The sequence below is a fragment of the Pleurodeles waltl genome, chromosome 1_1, assembly GCF_031143425.1.
Source record: "Pleurodeles waltl isolate 20211129_DDA chromosome 1_1, aPleWal1.hap1.20221129, whole genome shotgun sequence".
Classification (NCBI taxonomy): domain Eukaryota; kingdom Metazoa; phylum Chordata; class Amphibia; order Caudata; family Salamandridae; genus Pleurodeles; species Pleurodeles waltl.
The window spans coordinates 864,952,876-864,979,114 of NC_090436.1; the positions used below are offsets into that span (position 1 = coordinate 864,952,876).

Consider the following 26,239-nt stretch of genomic DNA (forward strand, 5'->3'; position numbering starts at 1 on the left):
TCACAGAAAAGTGTCAGGTGGTAGGCCAGCTCTAGTAACTGATAATGATTTCATTGGACAGCTGTAGGTCCTGAAATTGTTTACGTTGAAACTTCCCTTTGTATAACAGTACGGCATAATCAAACATTAGATATTTTGTCTGCTCTTTCGGGACAAAATCTGCTTTTGTATACAGTGGTGGGCAGTAAGATTAAATTAATACGACAGAGGGGGAACTTCAGTTTTACAGGTTTCTGGAATTCTAGTTGGGCTGACAGTCTCCTTATTTGAGATGACAGTGAAGTTATGTGCAGTGTATGTACTCATAGCCATAAAAACTCATTTCTGATTGTCTAAATGTTTGTTTAAGTATTCAAAGAGTGTGAATGTTTGAGACAGAAATGAGTCAGCTTTGGTGTTATCTTTTGTTACGGCATTGGTTTTATGTAGAAAACTATGCATAGTAAAAGCAAGCAAGCTAACAATTGACTTTGCACGCTAATACAGTGGTGTGATTGAGTATTTTTTTTAGCTTTAAGACACATTGGGCCCCATTATGAGTTTGGCGGACGGAAAACTCTGTCCACCAAACTCCCGACAGAGTCGCCGCTGTCTACACAGCGACCCCTGCGCCGGAGCTATTAGGGGTTTCCTGCTAGGTCAGCGGGCAGAACCTACGTTTCCGCCAGCTGGCCGAGAAGGGAAACAGGCTACAGCATTGTCTCCGGCTCATAATCGAGCCGGCGGCAATGCTGTAGCGAGCGGGTGCACCATCACCCTCAGAATGTTCAGTGTCTGCAGAGCAGACAGTGAACACTGAGACGGTGCTGGGCAGAGTGGGCCCTGCACCTGTTCTCCGCCAGCCTTTTCATGGCAGTGCTACCACCATGAAACCATTGGCAGAGAACGAGTTTGTAATCCCCAGGGCAATGCTGCTTGCAGCGCTGCCCTGGCGGATTAGGATCTCCTTTAACGCCAGACTGCCGGGATCCAAGATCCTAGCGGTCCAACCACCAGGGTTGTAATGTGGCGGTCAGACCACCGCATTGGCGGCAGTCCAGACCGCCACCACGAGTGTGGCATTCTATAGACCACCTCACTCGTTATAATGCCCACTGGCTTTCAAAGCGATGTAACCAATGTAAATCAAATATTATCTCAACTTTCATGGGAAAGGAACAGTTGGCCAATAGATGTAATAATACATGCCATTTTCATCACACGGCCTCATCAGTAAAGCGCAGGAAAGTAAATCAAGATCCCTGTGGATGGAATTACTTGTTTGATTTGAGTGACATAGAGAATCAGTGAAGCTTCCTACCAGAAGGGAAAGTTATGTATATTTTGGAATAATTTACGTGCTATCCATTACCTGTCTGAATTGTAACTATTGTCTGTATATTTCTGTAGAAATCCAAGAGCTTCCAGACAGAGCACAAAAAGTTATCCTTCAACTACCCTCATTAAAAGACAATATCTGGGGAAGAATGTTACTAACATTTGGGATAAATATATTAGTTTTGTCATACTTGTGTCTACGAGGATGATATTTTCTAAGCTATACTGCACATTTTACACCCTCATATATATAACCCCTTCTTGTGGTGCCATCATGGCAAAACACCAATAAATAAAAAAAAATATTTTTATGTGATGTCCTTTGTTGTGATGTCACTTGGGAGTAAAAGACAGTATGATGTTACTCAGCAATGACTGAAAACCCCCTTTCTGCATATAGTATAATTAATCATTGTAATTACTCATTTTCACGATTACACTAGTAATGTAAGACATCTAACACTGCTCTCGGCCAATGCTTAAAAATGAAACGCAAGATGGCAAAAGGAGGCAGCTTGAAGGCTATCTTATACAGCGGAGTACACACTATAGAAGGCGCAATGGTTTTTAACATGCACGCTTAGTTGCAGTATAGAAAATGATGTACTAAATAAGAGACCGAGAAAATGTGGACAGTGAAAGGATTGAAATACATTAATCTTAACAAAGAAATTAACCACCTGCACTTTTAGCTTTGCTGCATCCATCTTCTTCCGGAACTCTCGTTGTAACTTTCCTTTCTGAGCAGAATCTCTGATTTCCTTGCTCTCAAGTTCTTGAAGAAGTGTTTGTGTTTCAGCCAGCTCTGTTTTGGCTTGTTCTGCTTCGTGTTCCAGCTGTGATATTTTCATTGAATACTGATGGTTCACAGTCTGAGCATCATTACCTTAAAAGAGCCAAATGCATTATACATTGAAAAACATATAGAAGTCAACATCAAATAGATGTCTGAGTACATTTATACAGCATTAGGCAGGCGCCTATGAGGAGAAGAAAATTGAAGCCCATGTTCAATCATGTTCTGCAGTCAGACGCAGTACCAGCTTCTTGGCAAGGAGCAATAATTCAACCAATGCATAAAAAGGGAAGCCTAAATAACCCTGCAAATTTCTGCCTGATAGCTCTTTTAGAAGCAGAAGGAAAACATTTTGCCAACCACCTACTTTCACATAACTAATTGGATAGCATCTTACAATCTGCTGACAATTTGTAATACAATCTTCAGAGCAGGATGTGCAACTTTAGACAACATGGTCAGTCACACTGACTCTCCTCATTGAAAAAGCATTAAATATAAGAACAACACTATATGTTTGCTTTGTATATTATTCTTCAGCATTTGACAAAATAGATCACAACCACTTATGGTTAAAACTCTCAGCACTAGGTATTAACTCTAATTTGGTACTCCTAATAAAAGCCCTACACACCAACTTTTGGATGTAAATGAAGCTGGCGAGCAAGCAGCATGTGTAGGCTAGAGCAGGGTTGTGTACTAGCTCCATCTCCTTTTTTCATTATGCATTTCTGACTTGGGCAATTTAATTAAAAAATCAGAATTCCTACCACCAAACATTCAAAAATCAGAATTCCTGCCACCAAAGTTGGGAAACTGTCCAGTCAGCTGTCTGGCATATGCAAACAACCTAGTGATCTGCTCTCAGATTTCAATAGGATTACAACTCTAGCTCACAATGAATATAACCACATGAATTGTATATTTGCTAACACCAGCATAACAAAATAATTTAGTTTGGGAGGGTTCTACATAAGTTAGAAACAATAGTCAGTAAATCATTTGTTTACCTGGGTTTTCTTCTGGATAAGCACCTAACTGCCACACAGTATTGAAACTTACTAAAAACAAAGGCTAGCGACATCACAAAAGCCTTGAAAAGATTGCACAGGTATACGGATGACTTGCTATTACACCAACTATTATAGCTTTTAGAGCCAAACTAATTCCACTTGTGAGCTGTGACTAAATAGTACTAAATGAAAAAATACCAATAAAATAAGTACAATGCTTTTTCAAAACACTCACTCTTTACTCAACCTACGAAGCTCCACTCCATATGCAGTGGTTAGACTTGAATTAAGTCTTCTATCAATCGGGGCGTTCCACTGGACCAAACAAAATCACCTGCTAAAGTAGGTGTGCTTCTGCAAAAGCAGACTCCTTGAGAGGCCTGATATACCATTAGTTTACAGGGAACTCTGTATCCAGCTCATGCCTCTCTTGTGACAAAATCAATTGCTTCCCCCAAGATCACATTTTACCTTTCATACAGGATCCTATGCAAATAGCAGCACCAATCCTTAAAAGATTAATTAGTGAAAGACCTCAGAAGTCCTTTCATTTAAGAGATCTATTAAAAGCTTCACAATGCAAACACTCAGAGCTCCCCTTTGAAACCTATTTTCAGCCGAACCAGAAGTACATTGATTCCAATCCAAAGGCATTAACAAAACAAACATTTTTAAGATTCCGCTTGCTATATATTCACTTAAAAGAGTTTGAATGTGTCTCGAAATCCAAACACACAGAGTACCCCTAATTGCAGACTTTGTAATTATTACAAGGAATTACTGAAACATATTATCGGCCGTTTTCCCAGGCTGTGTGATATTTGCGTCAAGTACTTACCTCCTTCCTTCAGGAAGTTACCTTTGCGCACTGTGAAGGAGGCAACTTTAGCTTGTTTTATGACCCAATCAAATGCCTTTGTTGGGAAACTAACAACATTTATGGATATTACATTTAAAAGATTCAAAACGAACAAACCTGTAAAAGCAGTAGAAGTTACTTTATGTATCTGTTATGGATACAATTTAGTAAACGTAGAATGCCAGACCAATTAATTTTAACACTCATTTTTAGCAGGCTGTAAAAACAGCAGAGCATATTCTATATATTTTCTATGAGTGCACTTTGGTAGCTGTAGTATGACAGGTCAATCTATACATATTTGAATGCACTCTTTTTAGTATTTATTTTTAAATCTGATGAATTGATTTTAATAATGTACATTATGTATTCTTATCAGTCTGATTATGAAATTGTATTTTGTACACAATTTTACATTCTACAGAATAACGGTATACATAATAATAATAAAAAAGTGTATATGTGTGGACATTGTACCAACATGTGAGATAGGCCAAATGGGAAGAATTCTGTAACTGAATGGCCAAAACCATTCGGAAATTGAATGATGCCAAACTATCGCTTGACAGCATGAAATGCAATGCCCAATCCTCCAATGTCTAGTGCATGTTCAAATCACAATTCACATTAACTATGGACATAAGATTCCTCAATTCATGTGCATCGGAGAAGTGAAAGAATTGCTTGTGTTGGACAATGAGATGGGAGGAACAGCTAACAAGTCCTAGGAAGAATATGTTAGCAAGCAAAGAAACTGTGCTAACTACAAAGAACATTATTCAAAAAGGAAACATTCAGAAAGATAGGGTTTGCATTTTAACCTTGTTTTGCATAATATGGTTATTCATACATTAAAGGGTTCTCTTTACAATAAGAAACATGATTTCAAGTTAACAGTGTACTAAAATATGGGCTGATGTGCTTGCATCTATAGGGATTTATTATAAAATGTTTTTCTGTGGAAAATAACGTTCTCCAGTATGGATAGTACTCTCAGATTAACAATATTAGGATGATTTGCTGTTATCAATGTGTTCAGTCTCCGATATAAACTTAATCTCACAAACTGCTGGTTGATTTTTTCTCTTGCTAGCGTAATGTTTAAAAGGTATTAGAAACACTCCATATGCACACAAATTGCTCATCCATTCTTTAAGAGATCAACTTGTTACAAGGTTATAGTGAATTTGTAATTATTTTTATATCAGACTCCTTCTAGTTGATAGATGGCTATTCACCAAACATGGATGAAGCAAATTGGTTTAAAACAACTTGTAGTCCTTTCATGGTTTGTTGAGATCCATTAGCAGTTTTTTGCAAAAAAGACAAAACACTAGGGGCTAAATGAGGCAACAAAAAGTAGTGACACCTTGACAGTTGGGTCTCTATTTTGGAAGATATTATTAATAAAGATATTTTAAACTCTAGTGGTTATGTCATGTTTGAGGTCATGTGCAGTCCATAACAACGTCAAGCTCACTATATCTAGGGAGTTTTAGCAATTTTATATTTTTGCATTGTAACTATAATGCCACTTTAAATACAGGTATAGTTTCTAAATGAATTTCCGATGTTTTTGATAAACATATCTTACTTTAATATGGGCAAAGGCAATTCGAGCTTACTATTAAGCAACATAACCATAATGTAATTCCCACTCCTGCCATAAAGGGGGAAATACCGAATACATACGGGAATAAGAGAATGATTGAGTATGTAGATTAGTGTTAAAGATTCAATGATTAAGTGACAAAGTTCATGGACTCAGAAATTATGTCAATTGGTAATTGTGCAATTGTTTACATTTATTAAAAGCATTTACCATTGCAGACGTCAACTATACGTTTAAAAAACAAAGGCAATCACTTGACATCCTAAAGCAATAAATGCTCCTTGCTTGACACTTTTTATTTTAGTTTTGGTATTATGTGGTAAAATTCAACTACGTTTCCCTCTTCAAAAGGTTTAACATTCCATAAATGTGTTAACAGTTATTATGTCATTAGTGAAATCACTTATGACTTAATATATCATACATTCATAATAATGTGAAGCTAGAAAGACTGAGAACTACTGTGGAATTAAGGTTATGTTACAACTTTAATTGGTGAAATTCCCATCTTTGCACACACAGTTGTCCCCGCCAGTGATGTTGTTGTGTGGTTAAAAGGGCACCATCAACTCTCACAGCAATTGGGCAAAGCTAGAAGACAGCCAGAAATTTAGTGAAGAGGTACATAAATACTTCTTTAACAAAATAAAAAAAACACAATTGCTCTTTTGGCCTTCCAGGACCAGAATAGCATTGAAAGCCTTTAAAAATGTTAAACAAAAAATTCACTTTTTATTTTTCTCTCTTTTGGTATTTGCAAACACTAAAAGAGATTTTTTTAAAAGAGCATTGTTAAGGGTTGGACTACCACACTGTTACAAGTCTCCCATTATTCAGCAATGTTAGCAGTGTTTTTTCATATAAATCTGTCCAGGTGCTCCTGAACACAAGAGGACATTATTTTTTTTAAAGAAATGGAAAAACCTCAGATTTGTTTTTGTTACTTTAATGTTTGAAGTGATCGGCAGTCCCACACAGCAATTATTTATTTATTTCTACAGGGATTTTTGTAAAATGTTGCAACTCACATTCTGTGGACCTTAAATAGCTTATTTGCAATTTGACTTTCTTATGTTAACATCTATGGCAGGTGTCATGCCCACATAGATTAAAATTCATCCACTCTCATGAGCTTTACTCATCGGACAAGAGGGTTGATGGTGCCACTGTACCTCAAACTCTGTCCTCCCTGTCCTACCACAGGTTCAAGTAAATGCTCTTTCTGCCCCTCCCTCTAACCTAGCTTAAAGACTGGAAAGAAGTTCCTTTTTTTTAACATTTATTTTCATGAGGCCAGCGAACAGCTGAATCGACACCCTATTCGCAAATACAAATAAATAGGACACTGGTGCAGCTGTCAGCTGCCATGGTCCTTCTGCTATGGCATGGTTTTTGCTGCTTAAGGAAAGTAAGCAGCTGACAGCTGGCCCATTGTGGTGATTGCCATTGCTATTGTGAACTGGGACAGCTGTCGCTTGCCCTAGACGTATTTCTTTTGGAACTCCCTGTCCTATCCTTGGACAGGGTGGGAAGCATTGAGAAGGGAAAGGCAAGGGGTGGGCCTAAGGGGGCAAAGGAACCCCACCCTTAAACCTTTGACGGGGAAGAGAAGAATTGTATGTTTGGGGAAGAGGGTAGTACAACCCCCTTGATTGTTGGACATGTTTAAGGGCTAATAATATATGGGGTAACTATCCCCGGCACAAGGACCAGGCCAAGGTCAGGAATATTTAATGAACAGAGAGAGGACTAAAGATGTGTAGTGGACCAAGAAACCTCATTGCACTTGGGCAAGATTGTTTTGGTGTGGTGTCAATAAACAGCATCCAGCACCTGGCAAGTTGGCAAGACCACGGAAAATGATTTAATGCAACTCAGCTCCCTGCATCTTTATCCTTCTCCAGGTCTGTGCCATGAGGAAGTCCCTTGAGTTTTTAATCTCATCTTAGAAGTATGACAGGCTGGAAAGATATTGTGCATAAATTTAAAGGCCAAAGATCTGTCTGCTTATACACAATACAGCACTGATTCACCCCCAATCTTTTTTCTATATTCCTCCTAATGTTCACAAACATCTGGAGTCATTAAAAAAAAAAAAAAAAAAAAACCTGTAACCCTCTGAAAAAGAACATGTTACGCTATGCATTACCCCGATGACAGGTGTGGCAAGAACATTTTGATAGTTCTACCAAAGGACCACAGTCCAGGAGGGCAAAGTAAGGGCTTGAGTCAGCAGGGTTGCTGTTGCTTCTGGTTTTTTTTACCCCATGTTTGGTGTCCCCTTCAACTCTGCCTTGCTAAGGAGCGGAGAGGGTTTGGCCGCTAAAGAAAAAAATTAATTGCAGTTGTAAACAGGGCACAGTGGCATAAGTACACACAAGGGCACAGGGTGAGCTGTCAAGGTAATCTTTTTTTCCAAAAGACACAAACAATCCCCCCCACTCTTCGGAAAGTCAGGGGAAATAAGGCAGGCAAACAACTATACAATCCCACCATTGGCTAATATTAGGAGTGATTAAAAAGAAAATAACACAAAAGCGATAAGAAGAGCTAAAATACAGCATTTTCATAAGAGTGGCATAATTTTGCTTTATTTTTCAATTTCTCTGAAAAAAAATAAAGCGAATAAAAAAACACTTTTTTAATTCACGGTTCAATATTTTATTGCTTTGTGGAGAGAGAATGTCCTAAAGAGCAATTCTTCTTTTTTATTATTTTGTTTTTTTTTATCTGTGAGGGATATCATGATCCCATCCAGACAAATGCTTTATGTGTGCCAGTGGGCTTCCTTGCTTGACAGCTTCTCCTTCCCCGCTTGTGCAAGTGGAGGGGCAGGGATTTGCATTCTTTTGGGGGGAAAACACAAAAAGGTTACTTGAGTGAGAAGCCTAGCCCTGGTGCCTTTTGCGTAAGGACAATTGGGATCGCTGACAGATGGATGCCCCAGGTGTTGTGTCCAAGACATCTATCACCAGTCTTGGTCCACCTTGACCCTCACTTTCTGAAGGTGGAGAAAGATTGGGACATGGAGCAGTCACCCCAATGCCATGTGAACAATTACAAACAAATCACCAGTATATCTGTGAACAGCCCACAAACAATTTTTCAACACTTTCAACAGCACAGGTTCCCTCTTGTCCTTCAGCAAAGAAGGGGAAGCCCCAAAAGCATCCTCATCCTTTGACAAGGCAGGTTTGCAACAACAATCCTACTTTCCCTTGGGAGAGTTCAGGTCAGTAGCACTCCCCTCCTCGGTTTAGCAAGGGGAGAGGGCAACAATCAGCCTCACTTCACTTGGGCAAGTTTAGGAGGATAGTGAATTTTCGCTTTGATGCTGGTTACCGTCTTGCTCCACTGATATTTCTTACTGCCTAGAAATTATATGTTTTCTGAATTTACCTGGAATACAGTCTGAGCTGGGGGGTCCTAGACCCTTCGCTAACAAGGACTTACTCAATGTACCAATCCTGAGACAGAGAACCCAGTGGACTATAACCACACAAACCTCCTGCAAGTTAAACTGAGATGGTGCATTATGAGTTATGACCAGCACCGTGAGACTCATAAAAGTACTCGTTATAAGTAGGTTCCAAACCCTCTTTTACCATGAATAAACATACCCCAGAATATGCACTAAGGATACATCTTAATAATTTATATTTGGAATAACTAGATCAAAGCCCCATCCTAAAGTATAAAATAAGCATAACAGTTGTATTAGAACCAATAAAATATTGTCAATAATAGTGGTTAGCAGGCTAAATAAAAGGCAAAATTGCAACATCTTAGTGGCAATTCAGCACGTCACTGCATTTTCCTTCCAGTGCCCCCTTTGCTGTCTCTAGCTAAACTGCTTTTATCACAAAAAGGAGCTAGTAAGAATTATTAGATGGCCTCTTCTCTCACTTGTATACCTTAATAGACCAATGAAGATGATTTTGGCACAAAGGGAGCAACTGTCTCTTTGTCTACTCTCAGCGCAATGTATTCCAGCAAAGCTGATAAAGTTGTGTTGCTTTTTCAAGGTGACAGCTAGTGTCAGTCCTTGCCTTCAATAAAGAAGATATTTGCAGTTTCTGGGCCAAAGCTAAATCTTTCAGCCCGCTGGAAGTTCCTCTCTCCTTAGCTTTCATTGACATCAGGTTTATATACTGAGCGAACATGGCTGAAATGTATTGAAAGTTTTTAGATTCTGCACACTGGGGCACTGCCATCCAGTGCCTAATGTATGTGTTGTGACCCCTAACACAAGTAAAAACCGGCTCACCTCTAATTTACATACTTAACTCACCTGTACAACTACAGTACATGGTGTAGAAACTACACCCTTGGCATGGAAAGTTCAATGTGACCTGTGGACTGCAGCACTTACTGTGCCATCCACTAATATGAAAAGGAAAACAAAGCTTTAAGGCCTATCACTCCTTTATAAACCTTGCAGCCCACAAGGATTGGTGCATAGTATTTAAAAGTGAGACATAAAAATGTAATGTTACTATGTCCCTATATTGACAAGTCCCCAAAGACTATTTTCCTAGTGGAAAGCTCTGACTGTCCTATAAGGAAAACTACAGAACACATTCACATATTACTTCTGCTATCTTAGATGTAGGTCAATCTAGACAGATGATTCAACTTCGATTTTAAATATTAATTGGGAAGTTAGATTTGTAATAAATATTTAGAAAAGGTAAGTTTTAGAAAGTTATCTTTTCCCTGTCTGAAGTTCCTGGAGGATAACTTGCATCTTCCTGACAGAAGGGGTGTCATGAACCCCCACTTTAACAGCTACAGCGGGTGGCATGGTCAGACTAGGACTAAAAATAGACCCTGACATCAAGATAAAAGTGGCCCTATTAGCAAACCAGGTAGTTAAAAACAAATGGCTCACGTTTGCAAATCAGACCAGTTTCGAACTTGTAAAGACAAGCTATGAAGCTATTTTGCAAGGTGTAAGAGACTGCATTCATTTGTGTTTGTACAGGCAATGACCTCTTTTATCTGTAACCTGGCAGATGAAAGCTCATAACTATCTTTAAAAGGTACAGAGAAAGGTTGAAAGAAAAAAGAAAACAGGATGGGTGAGTGGATGCTTGAGTTGGTGAAAGGATGGTTGGATGTGTAGGTGAAAGGATAAGTGGGGGAAATTATGTATGAATGAGCGGGTGAAAGAAAGGTGGGTGAAAGGATGGATGGGTGAAAGGATTGATGGATGAGTGGGTGAAAGGATGGATGGGTGGGTGGGTAAAAGGATGAACGGATGGGTGGGTGAATGGATGAGCAGTTGAAAGCATGGGTGAATGAATGGATAAAAGGATGAGTAGATGAGTGGCTGAGAGGATGGGTAGATGTGTAGATGAAAGAATGACAAAGTAAATGGAAATCTGATATGATGAAAGGTTGGATGGATTGGTGAATAGACGGCAGAGTAAATGGAAACCAGAGGATGAATAGATATGTTATATGATGGCATAGTAAATGGAAATCTGAGCGGATAGATAGGCGGACAGATGGATGGATGGATGGATGGCTGGATGGATTGATGGCAGAGTAAATGGAAATCAGAGGATCAATTAATGGGTGGGTGAAAGGATGACAAAGTAAATGGAAATCTGAAAGGATGGACAGATGGATGACGGATGGATGGAAGGATGGACGGACACAAGGGTCAATTGATGGATGAAAGGCTTTACTGATGGATGGGTCATTCCAATGATGATGGATAGTGAATGAATGCATAGATAATGGGTGTGTGAACGCATGGAAAGTTAGATGGAATGGCCAATGGATGGTTGTAATGGTGTAAGACTGATGGATGACAGAATGAATGGATGACAGAATATAAAGGTGAAATTGTGGAATCAGCTGGTAGACAGAAGGGTAAAAGGATGGATGAATGGATGGATGGTTGGCTGGAAGAAACCAGGGTGCTCTTCTCTGGTGGGCTGTGCTCACTTGCTTTGCCTGCTTGTTGTCATCAGAGCTTTGGTTCAAAGTAGGGGCTATTTTAATTTTCTGGCTACTACCTTGCCTGAGAGCATCCGCTCCTCCAGTACTTAACTGTAATGAGGTGTGAAAATTGTTCCCAGAGCAGACACAAAAGCATAGGCTTGATGACAGGGTGGGTTTGGTGTAGAGAGCATGATACACTCCGGCTTAGGCAGGGCAGTTGGTGAGGTCCCAGGAGCTTCATTAACATGAAAGGGGAAGAGGTGAATCCTGCCCATTCACAGTTTAGTGTAAAGGGAAAGCTGAGGAATGGGAAGACTTTAGGCCTGATTTAGATATTGGCAGACAAGTTACTCCGTCACAACGGTGACGGATATCCTACCCACCAAAATCTAAATCCCATTATATCCTTTAGGATTTAGATTTTGGCAGACGGGATATCCGTCCTCGTTGTGATGGAGTAACTTGTCCACCAATATCTAAATCAGACCCTTTGTACTTTAGGCCTAAGGTAGCCAATTGGGCACCAGCCCACTGGCAGGAGGAGCAGGTCCCAGAAACAGTTTGGTATAGCTTAGGAGGAGGGGACTGCTCCTATCCCAAAACACACCCATGTTAAGCACAAAAGCCCATTCCATGGGGAAAACGCTTGTGCCGTCATAGTTTTCTGTTAGAATAGTACACTTTAGGATAGTTGGCAGTAAGACAAACAGGATGTTTTCAAAAGTGGGTAGGGCTGCCCCCAGATACATTTCCCCCATTGATTAGGGAGCATCCAGGAGTCATCCTCACCCACTGGCTACTGTACAAAAAAATGGATCTCACCAACAGCTCCTCAGAACACTTTCTAGACCAGTGGAATAACAGAAAAAGGACAGCATCTGCAGTTTGAGACATGTGAGAAGGTCTGAAGGGTTGGACCTCCTCGCACATATACCCATGACAAAAAAGAGGACTCCAAAGCTTACGTAGCTGACCTCATGTGTGGCTAAGGGAACATAACAAGCTACAAGAGGCCTTTTTCCTAGAGTGATGAGTGCCCAGTTGTAACTGGAAGAGGACTGGACCATGCTGGTGGCATCTGCTTGAGTGAGTCGTGATCCCTATGTGCTTTCACGGAGTTCCTGGGGGCCACAGTGTTGTCCTAAAGGACTTATTATGAAATCTCTGAAAGATGTTGAACTTTCACACTGCCGGAGAACCGGGGCTAAACACCCAACTTAATATGCCCATGCACAACCTCACAGGACAAGAAAAGCAAGCTGATCTCACTCAGATCTGTTTGCCACTCAGAACAGCTGTTCAACAGATCATCATGGCAAGCCTATGCCATTTTGATGTAACTTTACTCCATACAGTCTGAGGCCCTGCTGGAGGATTCTGAGCTCCAGAAACAGGTTAAGTTCAAACAAAAACATCTTGACCAGGGATAGGCACAAAAAGTATCCGGCCAGTGAGCAGACTACCCTGGATGCAAAATTTAAACTCTTCCTGCTCTCAGCTTTTACCACTAAAATCAACACCTTCAGTAGGGCCTCAAGCAATAGCTCTCTTGCTTCAAAAGGACTTTAGATACAGCCTGCAACATTGGCAAACTGAAGGATTTTGACTTTTATTTCAGAAACTAAATCCAAAGGTAAAGAATTTGACCAGGACAAACCTGTTTGACGTATCCGACCCATGTCCATTCATGGTTGGCTTGAAATTGCGTACAGGTCTTGGTCACACGCTAACAGTAGTTTCTATTGGCTCTTTACCTTTTCTCCTAATTCATTAAAAAAATCAGATCTCTGGTTCTCTTTACTGGATTTTTGTAATTTTGGTGTCATTTTCTTAAATTCTTCTCTATTTTTATTAATACGAATGAGCTTTTTAATGTGTTGTGGGTTTGACTTTTTTACTGTTTTGGTACTTCTAAGCACTTTACATATTTCTAAGTTAAGCCTTTCTGCTCTGTGCCATAGCTAAAAGGGTTTGAGCTCAGGGTTAGGTTACTGGAACCTTCGTCCTAGACTTAGCAGATTAATGACTTCGTTATTTGGTGAATTTCCATCCACCACAATTAATGAATCATTTTCTTACATATACCTTTCTGGGTTGTTCTACTAAATGTTATTAGGGACAACAATTGACAATGTTGATGAGAATAACAATCAATGTAAATTTTCACCTGCTTACTGGCTTTGCGACACATTGTTGCCTGTTGAAGTACTGATATGAACAGCGGCATGAATCAACATTAAACAAAACAAAGCATTGGTGAACAATTCAGTTGCACAAAGCAAGTAATTGCTGAACAATCAAATCATATTAAAGCAAGAAAAAACTTAAATCTGTACAAACCAAGTGAAGGTAAATACATGTGTTTATATTTATAAAATCTGCAATCAAATAAAATGAATATATAGAATGCAAAGGGGATTTTAAAACAGAAAAAGGGCAGATTACATTACCGAGGCAATGGTATTCGATCATTATCATGAAAACTCCATTTTGGGAAAATAGACAATGTCAATTTCACAAGAATCTAAAGATTTTCATTGAAAATGTACACCAGAATCCCAGATCTTGTATGTGTATATTCAAAAGATATTAAAAATGACTTTGATGAAGATCCCTAGAAAGATAAAGGAGTGTTAGCAGCATAGCTCTCACTCGGATTAGAAAGTATGAAAGTAGGCCTGTTTTTTCCAGGAAAAAGGTTCAGAGCCGAAAGATGGAGAGGAGAGGAAAATAGCACTGGAGAGATGACAGCAGTGGAGGACTAGCAGAAGGACGTTCATTACTCAGATAAGGAGTTGAAAGGTTGATGAGGTTGAGCCTTCAGGCATCTACAATCGCATATCAACGAAAGAATCACATTTCTTTAAGGAATTAGACAAATTATAACATAAAAAATGTACATAACAATTTCATATATATATACTAGAAGCATTACAAGTGAAAACTGGCCCGTGCCTTTTAGGCCTTCAGGACCTCCTGTATCCCATCACACCCCAAAGGCGACAGTTAGGTCTGTTATTTTTTCCAGCTCCTTTTGTGAGGATCCTGCAGCACTGAGCTCAATCAGTTTTTTACTTTTTGTCAAAAATTGCTTTATAGAAATATTTTTCTCTACTTCACTCAACGTCTATTTCCATCCGATTGGAAAATAATTATTTTCTGACAGGAATTTCCATTTTTTCTTGTAAAAAATGCTTTCTCCTTTTGTCAAGTGCCCTGTCTGTGGAAAAAAGAAGGCACAGACTGATCCCCATTCAGTCTGCATCTTATGTTTCCCTGATACACATCTGTCTGAGTCTTGCCACCATTGCTAGAAACTCTCTAAAAGAACTTTGAAAGACAGAAAGAAAAGAGGTCTCCATGGTCTTTAGGAGAGGGAAAAAACTGGAACAGCATGAGGATCTCTTCCATCTTCCTCTAAAAAATCTAACTCTCTTCACGAGGTTCCACCCAGAGGCAGCTCTCCTGACAGGCGTAAAAAAAGGAGAACAAAATCAACATTCAGAGGTAGAAAAATACCTATTTGCTCCCCGTCGGGATTGACGTCAAGAGTGCCCTCATCGCCGTAGATGACAAAACGATGATGACCGTCATTGAGAGACTCTACACCCAAAGGGTCTCCATTAACAGCAAACACTACCACAAGCCATCGGAATTCACGTCGTTGAGGGAAGTCCCTTCGTCGTCTCACTATCTCTACGTCAACGCAGGAGAAGTCTCTGTCGATAGCGGGTCTCCACCAGTCCACATCGAGGCAAGTAAACCAGGCATACACTCTGTCGATCTCTGACCATTGCCGTCTGACATCGAGGCATGCTAAGGCTCTGTCAAGGGTGCCCCATCATTACTCAACATCAAGCCACACTTCACTACAGTCTCCGTCAGCGACAACCAGGTGTAGTGTGGTTAGTTTTACGTATTCATTGCGCTTTAGCTTCAGGCTTTAGGCCTTTGTGCATTTTGCCCGGAATATATTTTATTCATTTGCTGACAGCTTAGAGCCTCTGTGCACTCTGCTCTACATGCTTTTTATTAGGCTTCGTACTGTTATTTTTCAAATAGCCAGTTCTACGGTGTTGTTTTTTATTCATATCACACTGTTTTGCCTACTTTATTGGCTGGAGTCTTGCTGTTGTTGCTATTTTTTCGCAATGGCTGTCCCGTCACGACGAGATCCTGTACTGCTGCTCCCATCAGCGCAGCTGTGTCGTGAACGCATGATGCAGCCTTTTGGAGCAACACTCCTGGGACATTTGGAGTGCGACTGGTCTCTGTCATTCAGACCGGTTTTGGATTGTGTGCAACCCGTGTTTCGATGCCTTTGGTGCTCGTTTGAACATGCACTGGCTCTCTGTCTCTCATTGCAGCGCCCTCCAATGGTCGATACTGATCTGTTGATGTTCCCGATTAGGGCTCATTCCCAGACTTGTGCACTACGGATGCGCTTGCTTCGTGAGGCAGTTTATGAGATTCCCTTCCTGGAGGAAGATGGTATTGTCTCTTTCATAGGCCCTGCACGGGGTGCCGCCCTGAATGGTTTTGGGGCTTTGGATCACACCTGCTCCATGGTACTTTGTGGCGTGGATCTTCCGATATTGACATATATCGAAGTGGAGGAACTCCTGCGTTCTATTGCTTCTATCTGACGATTGGATTTTTACGAAATTGACACTATATTGAATTTGGTTTTATGATCACATGTTACCTAAATTTATGACTTTGTTGTCTTCTCAGCTTGTCGAAATACTTGTTTTAGGTATTGTTTATATTTAGGGCATCCTTTTATATTATTGGAACCACTTGCTACCGACAAGGGGAGGGTGTAGTGTGGTTAGTTTTACGTATTCATTGCGCTTTAGCTTCAGGCTTTAGGCCTTTGTGCATTTTGCCCTGAATATATTTTATTCATTTGCTGACAGCTTAGAGCCTCTGTGCACTCTGCTCTACATGCTTTTTATTAGGCTTCGTACTGTTATTTTTCAAATAGCCAGTTCTACGGTGTTGTTTTTTATTCATATCACACTGTTTTGCCTACTTCAGCACTGGAGTTCTCCATAACATATTTACTCTGTGCTTCAGTCAAGGATACAGTCTGGTACATTGCCGATAGACGTGGTAAGAGTTTAGACTTGGCATTCCTGCGTAGGGACATTTTGTGATCACGATGACATGTTAGTTATAAAATCACTTCCTTGTCCCAATACACGCAAGAGGGAGATTCCGACCAGGGAACCATAACTTGACTCTGACTGCCTCGTTGCAGATGCTGAACCAAGATCACAGGTCTTTGCTCAGGTATGAAGGCTGATATCTCCACAGTGATTCTAATAGGCAAGCTAGAAGCTTAACATGCTGTGCTCTAGATAGAAATAGCAGAGGGAGAGTAGAAACTGTTTGACAATATGATAGCTTTGTTTTTATGTTTTACTCTCCTGGTAACTATTACAATCCTACTGTGTTGTATCGTTCTGGTTATTGCGGCTCACGCCTTAATATCTAAAATACAGTTGTTTTATTAAAACATTATATAAAACTTATACTGTCTTTGTCATTTGTATATGAGATCATATTGGAAATAAGAGAGTTGGTTTGGATCTGAGTAACCACGACTTCCCTGAGAAGTTCCAAAGATGTCATGCGCTCGGCTGCCGAATCATTCCTTCCACATGGGAGAAATGAGGCACTGCTAGTTAGCCGGAGCAAAAACCGGATTTAGGGTGACAGAGTTCTTTACACGTGGGTCAGACTCAGTCCCCCACACCGTTATCGATCCTGCTACCTAGAAATCCAGTAGTCTTATTTAGAATAATGAGAGCCCACGCGACATGGCGCCGCCAACGTTTGGTCTGGCTCTAATGATTAGGTCCGACTGACTCTCTTGGTCTCATATATATTTTGACTCCTCGGTTCCGTATACGGAGACGTCCGTGGGGCTGAGGGTTTCCGCCGCCACGGCATAGGTGCTTCCTGTTGCTTAGTGGTTGGTTGTTCAAGCTTGAACTTTGAAAGGAAAAAACCCCGATATTGGTGTGCCTTCTCTGACCTGCAGCCGTTTTTTTATAAAATGCCGAATCCTAATGTAGTGAACATAGCAATTAATATGCGACATCCGCTCACGGGACATCTATTGACACATGGACTGACAGTCCAGGGGGGTCCAGTCACTTTTGTGGTGGATGCCCATGCAGCCTATAGAACGGAACTTTTTTATTTTGGGGTCGCTTTTCCAGCAGTGGATGGGGGAACAAATACTTTTCACGAATACACAGTTGCGAATGTCCCTGGACAATACAGGGCTTACGCTTATTTAGAAATACCTCTATCTTATCAAGAACACCATAATTGGCTTGATGGCGCCCTCCCACACTCAATAGCACAAGTTAGGTTAGGTCCACTGAGTAATGATGGTCCTACCTGGCCTTTATTGGCTACATATACACCACATCCTGCGGTTGCTCAATTGGCAGTGGTTGAAGTTCGTCGTTTATATACAGAATTAACGGCTACATATAGACGCTTAGTTCAGTTTGTGATGCAGACATTAAATACGAATGCAGCGCGTGCTGCTCCAGCGCACCCACAGGCTGTGGTTCCGGGTCTTAATCCGGCCACTGTACACTCAGTTATGGGTAAAGTACCGGCTAAACGAGAGGAGACTCAGTTTTGGCTGGCGCAGAAAATTAATACGCTGGAAGCAGTATTTCCCCATACGGGACCTCAGGATAAGCATAGAATTTTGACGATGTGTTTGCCGTACGGGATGGTTCCTCCGGTGGACCTTTGTAATACATGGGGCACGGTGTTTGCTGCGCTCTACACTACGGCACACGGTACACCGACATTAGTTAATTTACCGGACGTACTTAAACAGATTCAGGATGAATATGGGGCTGCCCCTGCCTTGGATTTGGGCATGCAGTTGCTGGGCAATTTTGCCACAGTTTCTTCTATTATTTTGAGTAATCTCAAAGGAGAGGCAGTAGCACTAGCAGTGCGTATGCGTCTTCGGGATGTACCGCTGCTTAATCAGGAGCGGGAGCTTCCGAGAATAATAGCGGAAACGTATTCTAGTATTGGTCATGATAGCCTAGGGGCTAGACCACAAAAACCCCAGTTGCAGGGTAAAAATAATAAAGAAAATGCTAAACAGCAACAACCTGAGGGTTCGAAGAAGCGCTGGGAACGAAACAGCAAACACTGAAAAAAGATGGTGGGCAGTCTCCGCAACCGGAGACCCCACAGAATAAGTATAATCTCAGGAATAGGGATACTTTGAAGACGCCTGATAGATATCAAAATACTGATACACGCCAATCTCGTTCCTTTCAGGACTCCTCGGAAAAGAGAAGTGAGAGAGGTGGGCGGTCAGAGCGGAGGACGGAGTAAGTGAAACCGAGACAGGATTCACAACGCTCAGCGGAGGTTTCGATTAAACAAGAAGAGAAACCGCTGCAACAGAAACAGCAATTTAAAAAGAAGAAAGTGGCAGCTGTCTCAGTTAGACATGCCTCTCAAGAAGAGAGTTCTCTTGACGAACAAGACATGGGCGTTAGCACTGTTAGACAGCGCGGCAGAGGTCACAATAGTTCGCCGGAGTCTTCTAGAGCATCTGGAGGTGAAAGCAACTGATGACTTCATACAAGTCGAGACGGCGGATATGCGTGTCTCTGATCCTGATAGAGTATATGAAGTGACTCTGCGATTGGAAGGGGACATTGACCGTGTTATAAACGCCATTTTTTGGGACCATGTGGTAAAATCATATGATGTTCTGTTGGCCGAACAAGATTGGCCACCTGACTTTGTTCGCGACTGTCCAGTTGGGGAGGAGGTTATTACACCTTCCTTCTCACCACTTGTTCCGAGAGAACTCGCGGAGTCCTATAGTAAATCATGGGCTCTAGCACAGGCTCCCGCCTTGTATAGAAATAACGTGGGGTGGGACAGACAATCACCTTATCATGTAATACCGATAAAGGGCGAACCTCAGCCACAACCGCAATATCCTATCAAATTTGAAGCTAGGGCATCGGTTAGAAAATTCTTACACAATTGGAGTATCAGGGTGTAATTGAGCCCTGTGTCTCGCCGATGAATAATCCCTTGTTTCCGGTTGCTAAACCGGACCATTCATATAGGATAGTGGTGGATTACCGACATTTGAATAGTCATACACGCACATATGCAATACAGAATTCACATAGCGCAGCGCTTATGAATAATATAGTGCGTAAAAAATACAAAACAACATTGGATATCTCTAATGGATTTTTCTGCCAGAATATAGCGCCCGAGAGTCGGGACTATACCTGTTTCAGTGCGTTTGGCTCTCAGAAATTTTTTTGTCGTTTGCCTCAGGGGTATAAGAATAGCCCAGGACTGTTTTCGGCTCGTGTAACTGAAATGCTGCATGAGTACGACCCTGAAGCATTATCATATGTTGATGACATATATCTGACAGATGATGAGATTCTGCAACATCTAAGGCGTGTATCGCGCATTGTTGTGGGGTTTGCTGATATTGGCTATAAGTTTCATTTTAAGAAATCAAAGATTGCTTTCCTGTGAGTGAGGGCAAGAGCCTAGCGCCACATTTTTTGGAGAAATGTGCTTTATTGCAGCCTCCTAATACGGTTCGGAAGCTCCAGTCATTGTTGGGGTTTCTGAATTTTGGCAGAACTTACATTCCTGATTATGCAACGCGTATAAAACCCTTATACGAGTTGATTCGCCCAAATTTTTCGAGTAAATTTTGGACAATTGAACATACACACATACTGCGAGAATTACAGAGTGATCTTTTAGCAGTTAAACACTTACACACACGGGACAATAAGACACATTTAGTGATCAGGGTGATACCTGGGGCTGTTGGGTTTACTTATGTCACCTTTAATGAAGGGGAGACTGTCCCGATTGCATACAAGTCTCACTTGTATCAGCTGCAGAGCAACGTTTTGCACAAACTGAGAAAATTCTCACTGCAGTACAGATGGCTGTTATTAAAGAAAGACCGCTGGCCCAGGGTCAACGCATAGTTGTCGTTTCCCCGGTTCCGGCCTTAGAGGCTGTTACAAAAGCGAGTGTTCCTAATTCGAAAGCTTTACACCCGCGATGGATACAATGGGCTACGTCTTTGACAGCCACTGATGTAGATTATGTATTTGACCCTAAACTGCAGACTCAAGAATTTCTTCAATACGAAATAGAATACCCTGTTCCTGCTGGTACATTGCCTATTGACCAATATGAAGTGGTCATGTATACTGATGGCTCTGCGCAACCAGCTGTTGGGACTAAACAACAGTATTCTGCTGCATGTGCGGTGGTGAGCGGCACTATGGAGGGGGAAGTGTTCTGCCCCCGACATACTTATACTAAAACCTTGGGAGATTGCACGGCACAGCTGGCTGAGCTCAAAGCTCTATTGTTAGCATTGGAGCACGCGGATCCGGCACTTTTAACCTTGCTGGTCTGTGACTCCTACTACTGTGTGCAGTCTTTCAACGAATATTTACACTATTGGAAGATGAATGGATTCAGAGATTCTAAAGGCAACACCATTAAGCATAAAATGTTGTGGGGTAAGGTTGCGGATCTGAAGGAGACGCTTCCTAAAGTCCATGTTGTGCATACACTTGGACACCAGCGCGTTGGAATACACGTTGCTGGGAATACTTTGGCTGATGAAGCCGCGAAATCGGCAGTGGCTGTCGCCACTGTGGCCGCAGTGACTCGTTCGAGTTCCAAACCAGACACAGAAATTTCGGCTGCCATAAAGGCTACGGCTGATGGCACGCCCTTTCCTAAAGGATTTCCTTCAAAATATAGTTACTGCTTGAATGGTGCGCTAAATGCTACTGTTACAATTCCAGGCATTGGTGTACGTGATATTCCCAATAAAATTGGGAGACCTCGATTGATTTCTGCAGCACATGAGGGGGTGGCTTCTGCACATGCTGGGGTGGCTGCCACAGTTTCACTTTTACAGGCTCGTTACTGGTAGCCTGGTCTCTATAAAGAGACGAAGCAATATGTCCTTTGTTGTGACGTTTGTCAACAAATTAAAGCATCGTCGGCTAGACGCCCGCAGCAGACGCCCCTTCTGATTTCAAATAAGCCATTACAGTGTGTGTACTTGGATCATTGTGGTCCGCTGACACCAGATAGTGCATACAAATATATATTGGTTGCTGTAGATTCGTGCTCCAGATTTGTATGGGTATGGCCACAACGCTCGGCTGACGCTCGAACTGTTATTAAAGATTTGCGCATCTTTGTCGATATATTTGCAGTTGCGGCTTTTCATTCGGACCAGGGCCCTGCTTTTGCCTCTAAGGCATTCAGGGACACCATGGCTTCGTTGGGGGTCCAGCTCCAATTCTCGTCTCCATTTCATCCCGAGGGAAATTCTGTCGTGAAGCGTTTAAATCGTGATTTAAAGCAGTCCTTAACGGCCAGAGTTATAGGTACGGGTCGTGGTTGGCTAGCCCACCTCTATGGAGTACAGAGAGCACTTAATAACTTGCCTAGAAGGTCACTGGGGGGTCGTACTTCATATGAGTGCCTGTTTGGAACACGAATGTATGTTCCTGATCTAGATGGTCCTGGTGTGGAGGCGGCAGATACGCCCTTTGACATAAATGATCGTGTCACTGTTTTGCAGGATTTACAACAATTCCGTGAAGATAACTCTTCTGCCAGTGCTGCCTCCTCAGGAATGAAGGATGAGCCAGTAACACCTACTGGTTGGATACCCAGGATTGGGGATCTGGTGCGTGAAAAGGTCGCAGTTAAAAAAGAATTTGGTCCTTCTTATCGAGAACCTGTCCCTGTGTTGGGGGTGAGCGGCACGAGAACTGTGATTTTACCGCCGCTGCGAGGGGCCAAAGGAAATCGCTTTGTTTCCATTGATAATGTCAAGTTACAACATGTGGCCGATTCTGCACAGCAGACCAAGAGGGACACCCAGTAGTTCCGGAATCCCTCTCACTACTGGGGAAGAAGTCCAGCTGCAGGTGATTTTCACCGACACTGTTTCCTCTCCGAGCTTGGGGAGGGTGGATGATGATCTTGCGATTGTTCCACCGACGGCGATTAATATGGAATCTTGCGATCAAATTGCTGTACGTTCTACTGACGTTTCTGAACATGTGGTTTATAGCGTGCCACGGAGAGAGCCTCCGTCTGCTTCTTCGTTCACAGTTGCACCTTTTGCTAGAACTGCTTCTGGCTGCTTCAACGACGCTGATAATGATGGGTCCGGCTCCTCGTCTTCGATGTCTTCTGTCCACGGTCCACGACGGCTGCTGGGATGGCTTAAACGAACATATTTTGTTTTTCCTTGGAACTATTTTTGGCTGGTTTTGGCCGTGATGACTATTTTATTATGGTTGGGATTTGTGGTTACTTTTTTCTGATAATACATGGTCATTTTCTTCCTGATCGATCTGACATTGAGCACGTGGAGACTGTGTTGAAACCACATTTTTCATCTCATATGGTTCGAAGAGACTTGTCCACAGTGAACATTTCTGCTATACCAGTTTCGGATGGAATTGTGTGGGATAAAGTAATGTTTGATATATATGGTCCCACTGAATTGATTCAAATACCGTATGTCCTCAAATTATCAATGAATGATATTGTTATACCTGGCATTGTTTCTGATGATTGGGATGTGAAGACAGTAGATTCTATGCTAACGGATTTGCAATATTATACTGTCTATGACGATGAAGATGCTTACCAGTTTAGAGATAATCATGGTGACATGTTTTGTTACAACTATTATGGACACCACTTTATTCATAAAGCTAGTAGCCCTAAGCCCATGTTTAATTATGTGCAGTGGGAACATTGCTCGACTCCTCCACAAGGGAGTTCAAAAACGTATTATGAAAAATTTGCATATTTTGCTGGGCATGATCCACGTAATGCTAGGTCCTACTATTTTAAAGTTACACTGTATTCTAATAAGCAAATGTTATTGACCGATACTAAATTACTGTATTCCAATTTGTTTGTATCTAAACTGTCGGTCGAGGGATATGAATACTGGTTCAAAACTGCTGACTTGAAAAGTGTTTGGGGTACGAAAAATTGGCAAATGCAAGGCAGGGACACGTTATTTAGAGCATGTATTATCCCTGTGCAGATGATTTTCCTCAATGACACAGTACAACAGACTAGCTGTTTGGGCTTAGCGACGATTAGGGAGTTAACTTTGCCTAGTATACCTGTCCCTTCTAAATTAAAAAATTGGCAGCACTATGTGAATGCTACTTTCAGTGACTTTACACATTGGGTCCAGAATGGTACGCTTAACACTTCATCGTTACATCCAGGCGGGTGGTTATTATGGCCTGTGGACACTAATATGTGTCATCAACGTTTTGTCACCTCTTCAGGGGGGTTCAGGACTAGTAGGGCAGACCCTCGTTACATTTCACCAGAACATGCTGATATTATAACTACATACAGTGTGGGGAAGCTTTGTCAGCAATGGTTGAAGTCATCCACGCTGGATGCAGTTAAGTCACATCTCATGTTACTGTCTAATAATACTGATTTACAAGATTTTTTGTCAGGTCCCAAAGTACCACGGAAGAAAAGGTTCTTATACGAGGTTTATAATGACATTTGGAAGCTTTCACAACAAGAGGCTGCAGCCAGGTTGAGGCAGATTGATCAAGAAAATCTGATGCAGACTTTGTCTGTTGTTGATAATGGCATGCATACCCTTTCTGAACGTGTTTACACGATTGACAGCATTGTTTCCTCTGCCATTGACATTATTAAATCGGACATGTCTTCTTTATATCATGGGCAGAGTCAGACGCGGTCCATCATGCAGCTGGGTTGGACTCTTCAGACCTTGAAGGCGGGTCGCGTTCCATGGCAGCACGTTCGTGCCAGAGAGATTTTTATCTCTTTTAATTTGACTCTCACTTGTATTCAGCTGCAGAGCAACGTTTTGCACAAACTGAGAAAATTCTCACTGCAGTACAGATGGCTGTTATTAAAGAAAGACCGCTGGCCCAGGGTCAACGCATAGTTGTCGTTTCCCCGGTTCCGGCCTTAGAGGCTGTTACAAAAGCGAGTGTTCCTAATTCGAAAGCTTTACACCCGCGATGGATACAATGGGCTACGTCTTTGACAGCCACTGATGTAGATTATGTATTTGACCCTAAACTGCAGACTCAAGAATTTCTTCAATACGAAATAGAATACCCTGTTCCTGCTGGTACATTGCCTATTGACCAATATGAAGTGGTCATGTATACTGATGGCTCTGCGCAACCAGCGGTTGGGACTAAACAACAGTATTCTGCTGCATGTGCGGTGGTGAGCGGCACTATGGAGGGGGAAGTGTTCTGCCCCCGACATACTTATACTAAAACCTTGGGAGATTGCACGGCACAGCTGGCTGAGCTCAAAGCTCTATTGTTAGCATTGGAGCACGCGGATCCGGCACTTTTAACCTTGCTGGTCTGTGACTCCTACTACTGTGTGCAGTCTTTCAACGAATATTTACACTATTGGAAGATGAATGGATTCAGAGATTCTAAAGGCAACACCATTAAGCATAAAATGTTGTGGGGTAAGGTTGCGGATCTGAAGGAGACGCTTCCTAAAGTCCATGTTGTGCATACACTTGGACACCAGCGCGTTGGAATACACGTTGCTGGGAATACTTTGGCTGATGAAGCCGCGAAATCGGCAGTGGCTGTCGCCACTGTGGCCGCAGTGACTCGTTCGAGTTCCAAACCAGACACAGAAATTTCGGCTGCCATAAAGGCTACGGCTGATGGCACGCCCTTTCCTAAAGGATTTCCTTCAAAATATAGTTACTGCTTGAATGGTGCGCTAAATGCTACTGTTACAATTCCAGGCATTGGTGTACGTGATATTCCCAATAAAATTGGGAGACCTCGATTGATTTCTGCAGCACATGAGGGGGTGGCTTCTGCACATGCTGGGGTGGCTGCCACAGTTTCACTTTTACAGGCTCGTTACTGGTGGCCTGGTCTCTATAAAGAGACGAAGCAATATGTCATTTGTTGTGACGTTTGTCAACAAATTAAAGCATCGTCGGCTAGACGCCCGCAGCAGACGCCCCTTCTGATTTCAAATAAGCCATTACAGTGTGTGTACTTGGATCATTGTGGTCCGCTGACACCAGATAGTGCATACAAATATATATTGGTTGCTGTAGATTCGTGCTCCAGATTTGTATGGGTATGGCCACAACGCTCGGCTGACGCTCGAACTGTTATTAAAGATTTGCGCATCTTTGTCGATATATTTGCAGTTGCGGCTTTTCATTCGGACCAGGGCCCTGCTTTTGCCTCTAAGGCATTCAGGGACACCATGGCTTCGTTGGGGGTCCAGCTCCAATTCTCGTCTCCATTTCATCCCGAGGGAAATTCTGTCGTGAAGCGTTTAAATCGTGATTTAAAGCAGTCCTTAACGGCCAGAGTTATAGGTACGGGTCGTGGTTGGCTAGCCCACCTCTATGGAGTACAGAGAGCACTTAATAACTTGCCTAGAAGGTCACTGGGGGGTCGTACTTCATATGAGTGCCTGTTTGGAACACGAATGTATGTTCCTGATCTAGATGGTCCTGGTGTGGAGGCGGCAGATACGCCCTTTGACATAAATGATCGTGTCACTGTTTTGCAGGATTT

General features: G+C 42.0%; 1 protein-coding gene across 1 annotated transcript in view; it reads right to left on the minus strand.

The window, feature by feature from the left end:
* Positions 1-26,239, minus strand: part of KIF27 (kinesin family member 27) — a 455,459-nt gene that overhangs the window by 218,301 nt on the left and 210,919 nt on the right. Inside the window, exon 10 of the mRNA XM_069229770.1 lies at positions 1,998-2,203. Coding sequence (XP_069085871.1) covers positions 1,998-2,203 — 206 coding nt within the window. The remainder of the gene's footprint in view (positions 1-1,997; positions 2,204-26,239) is intronic.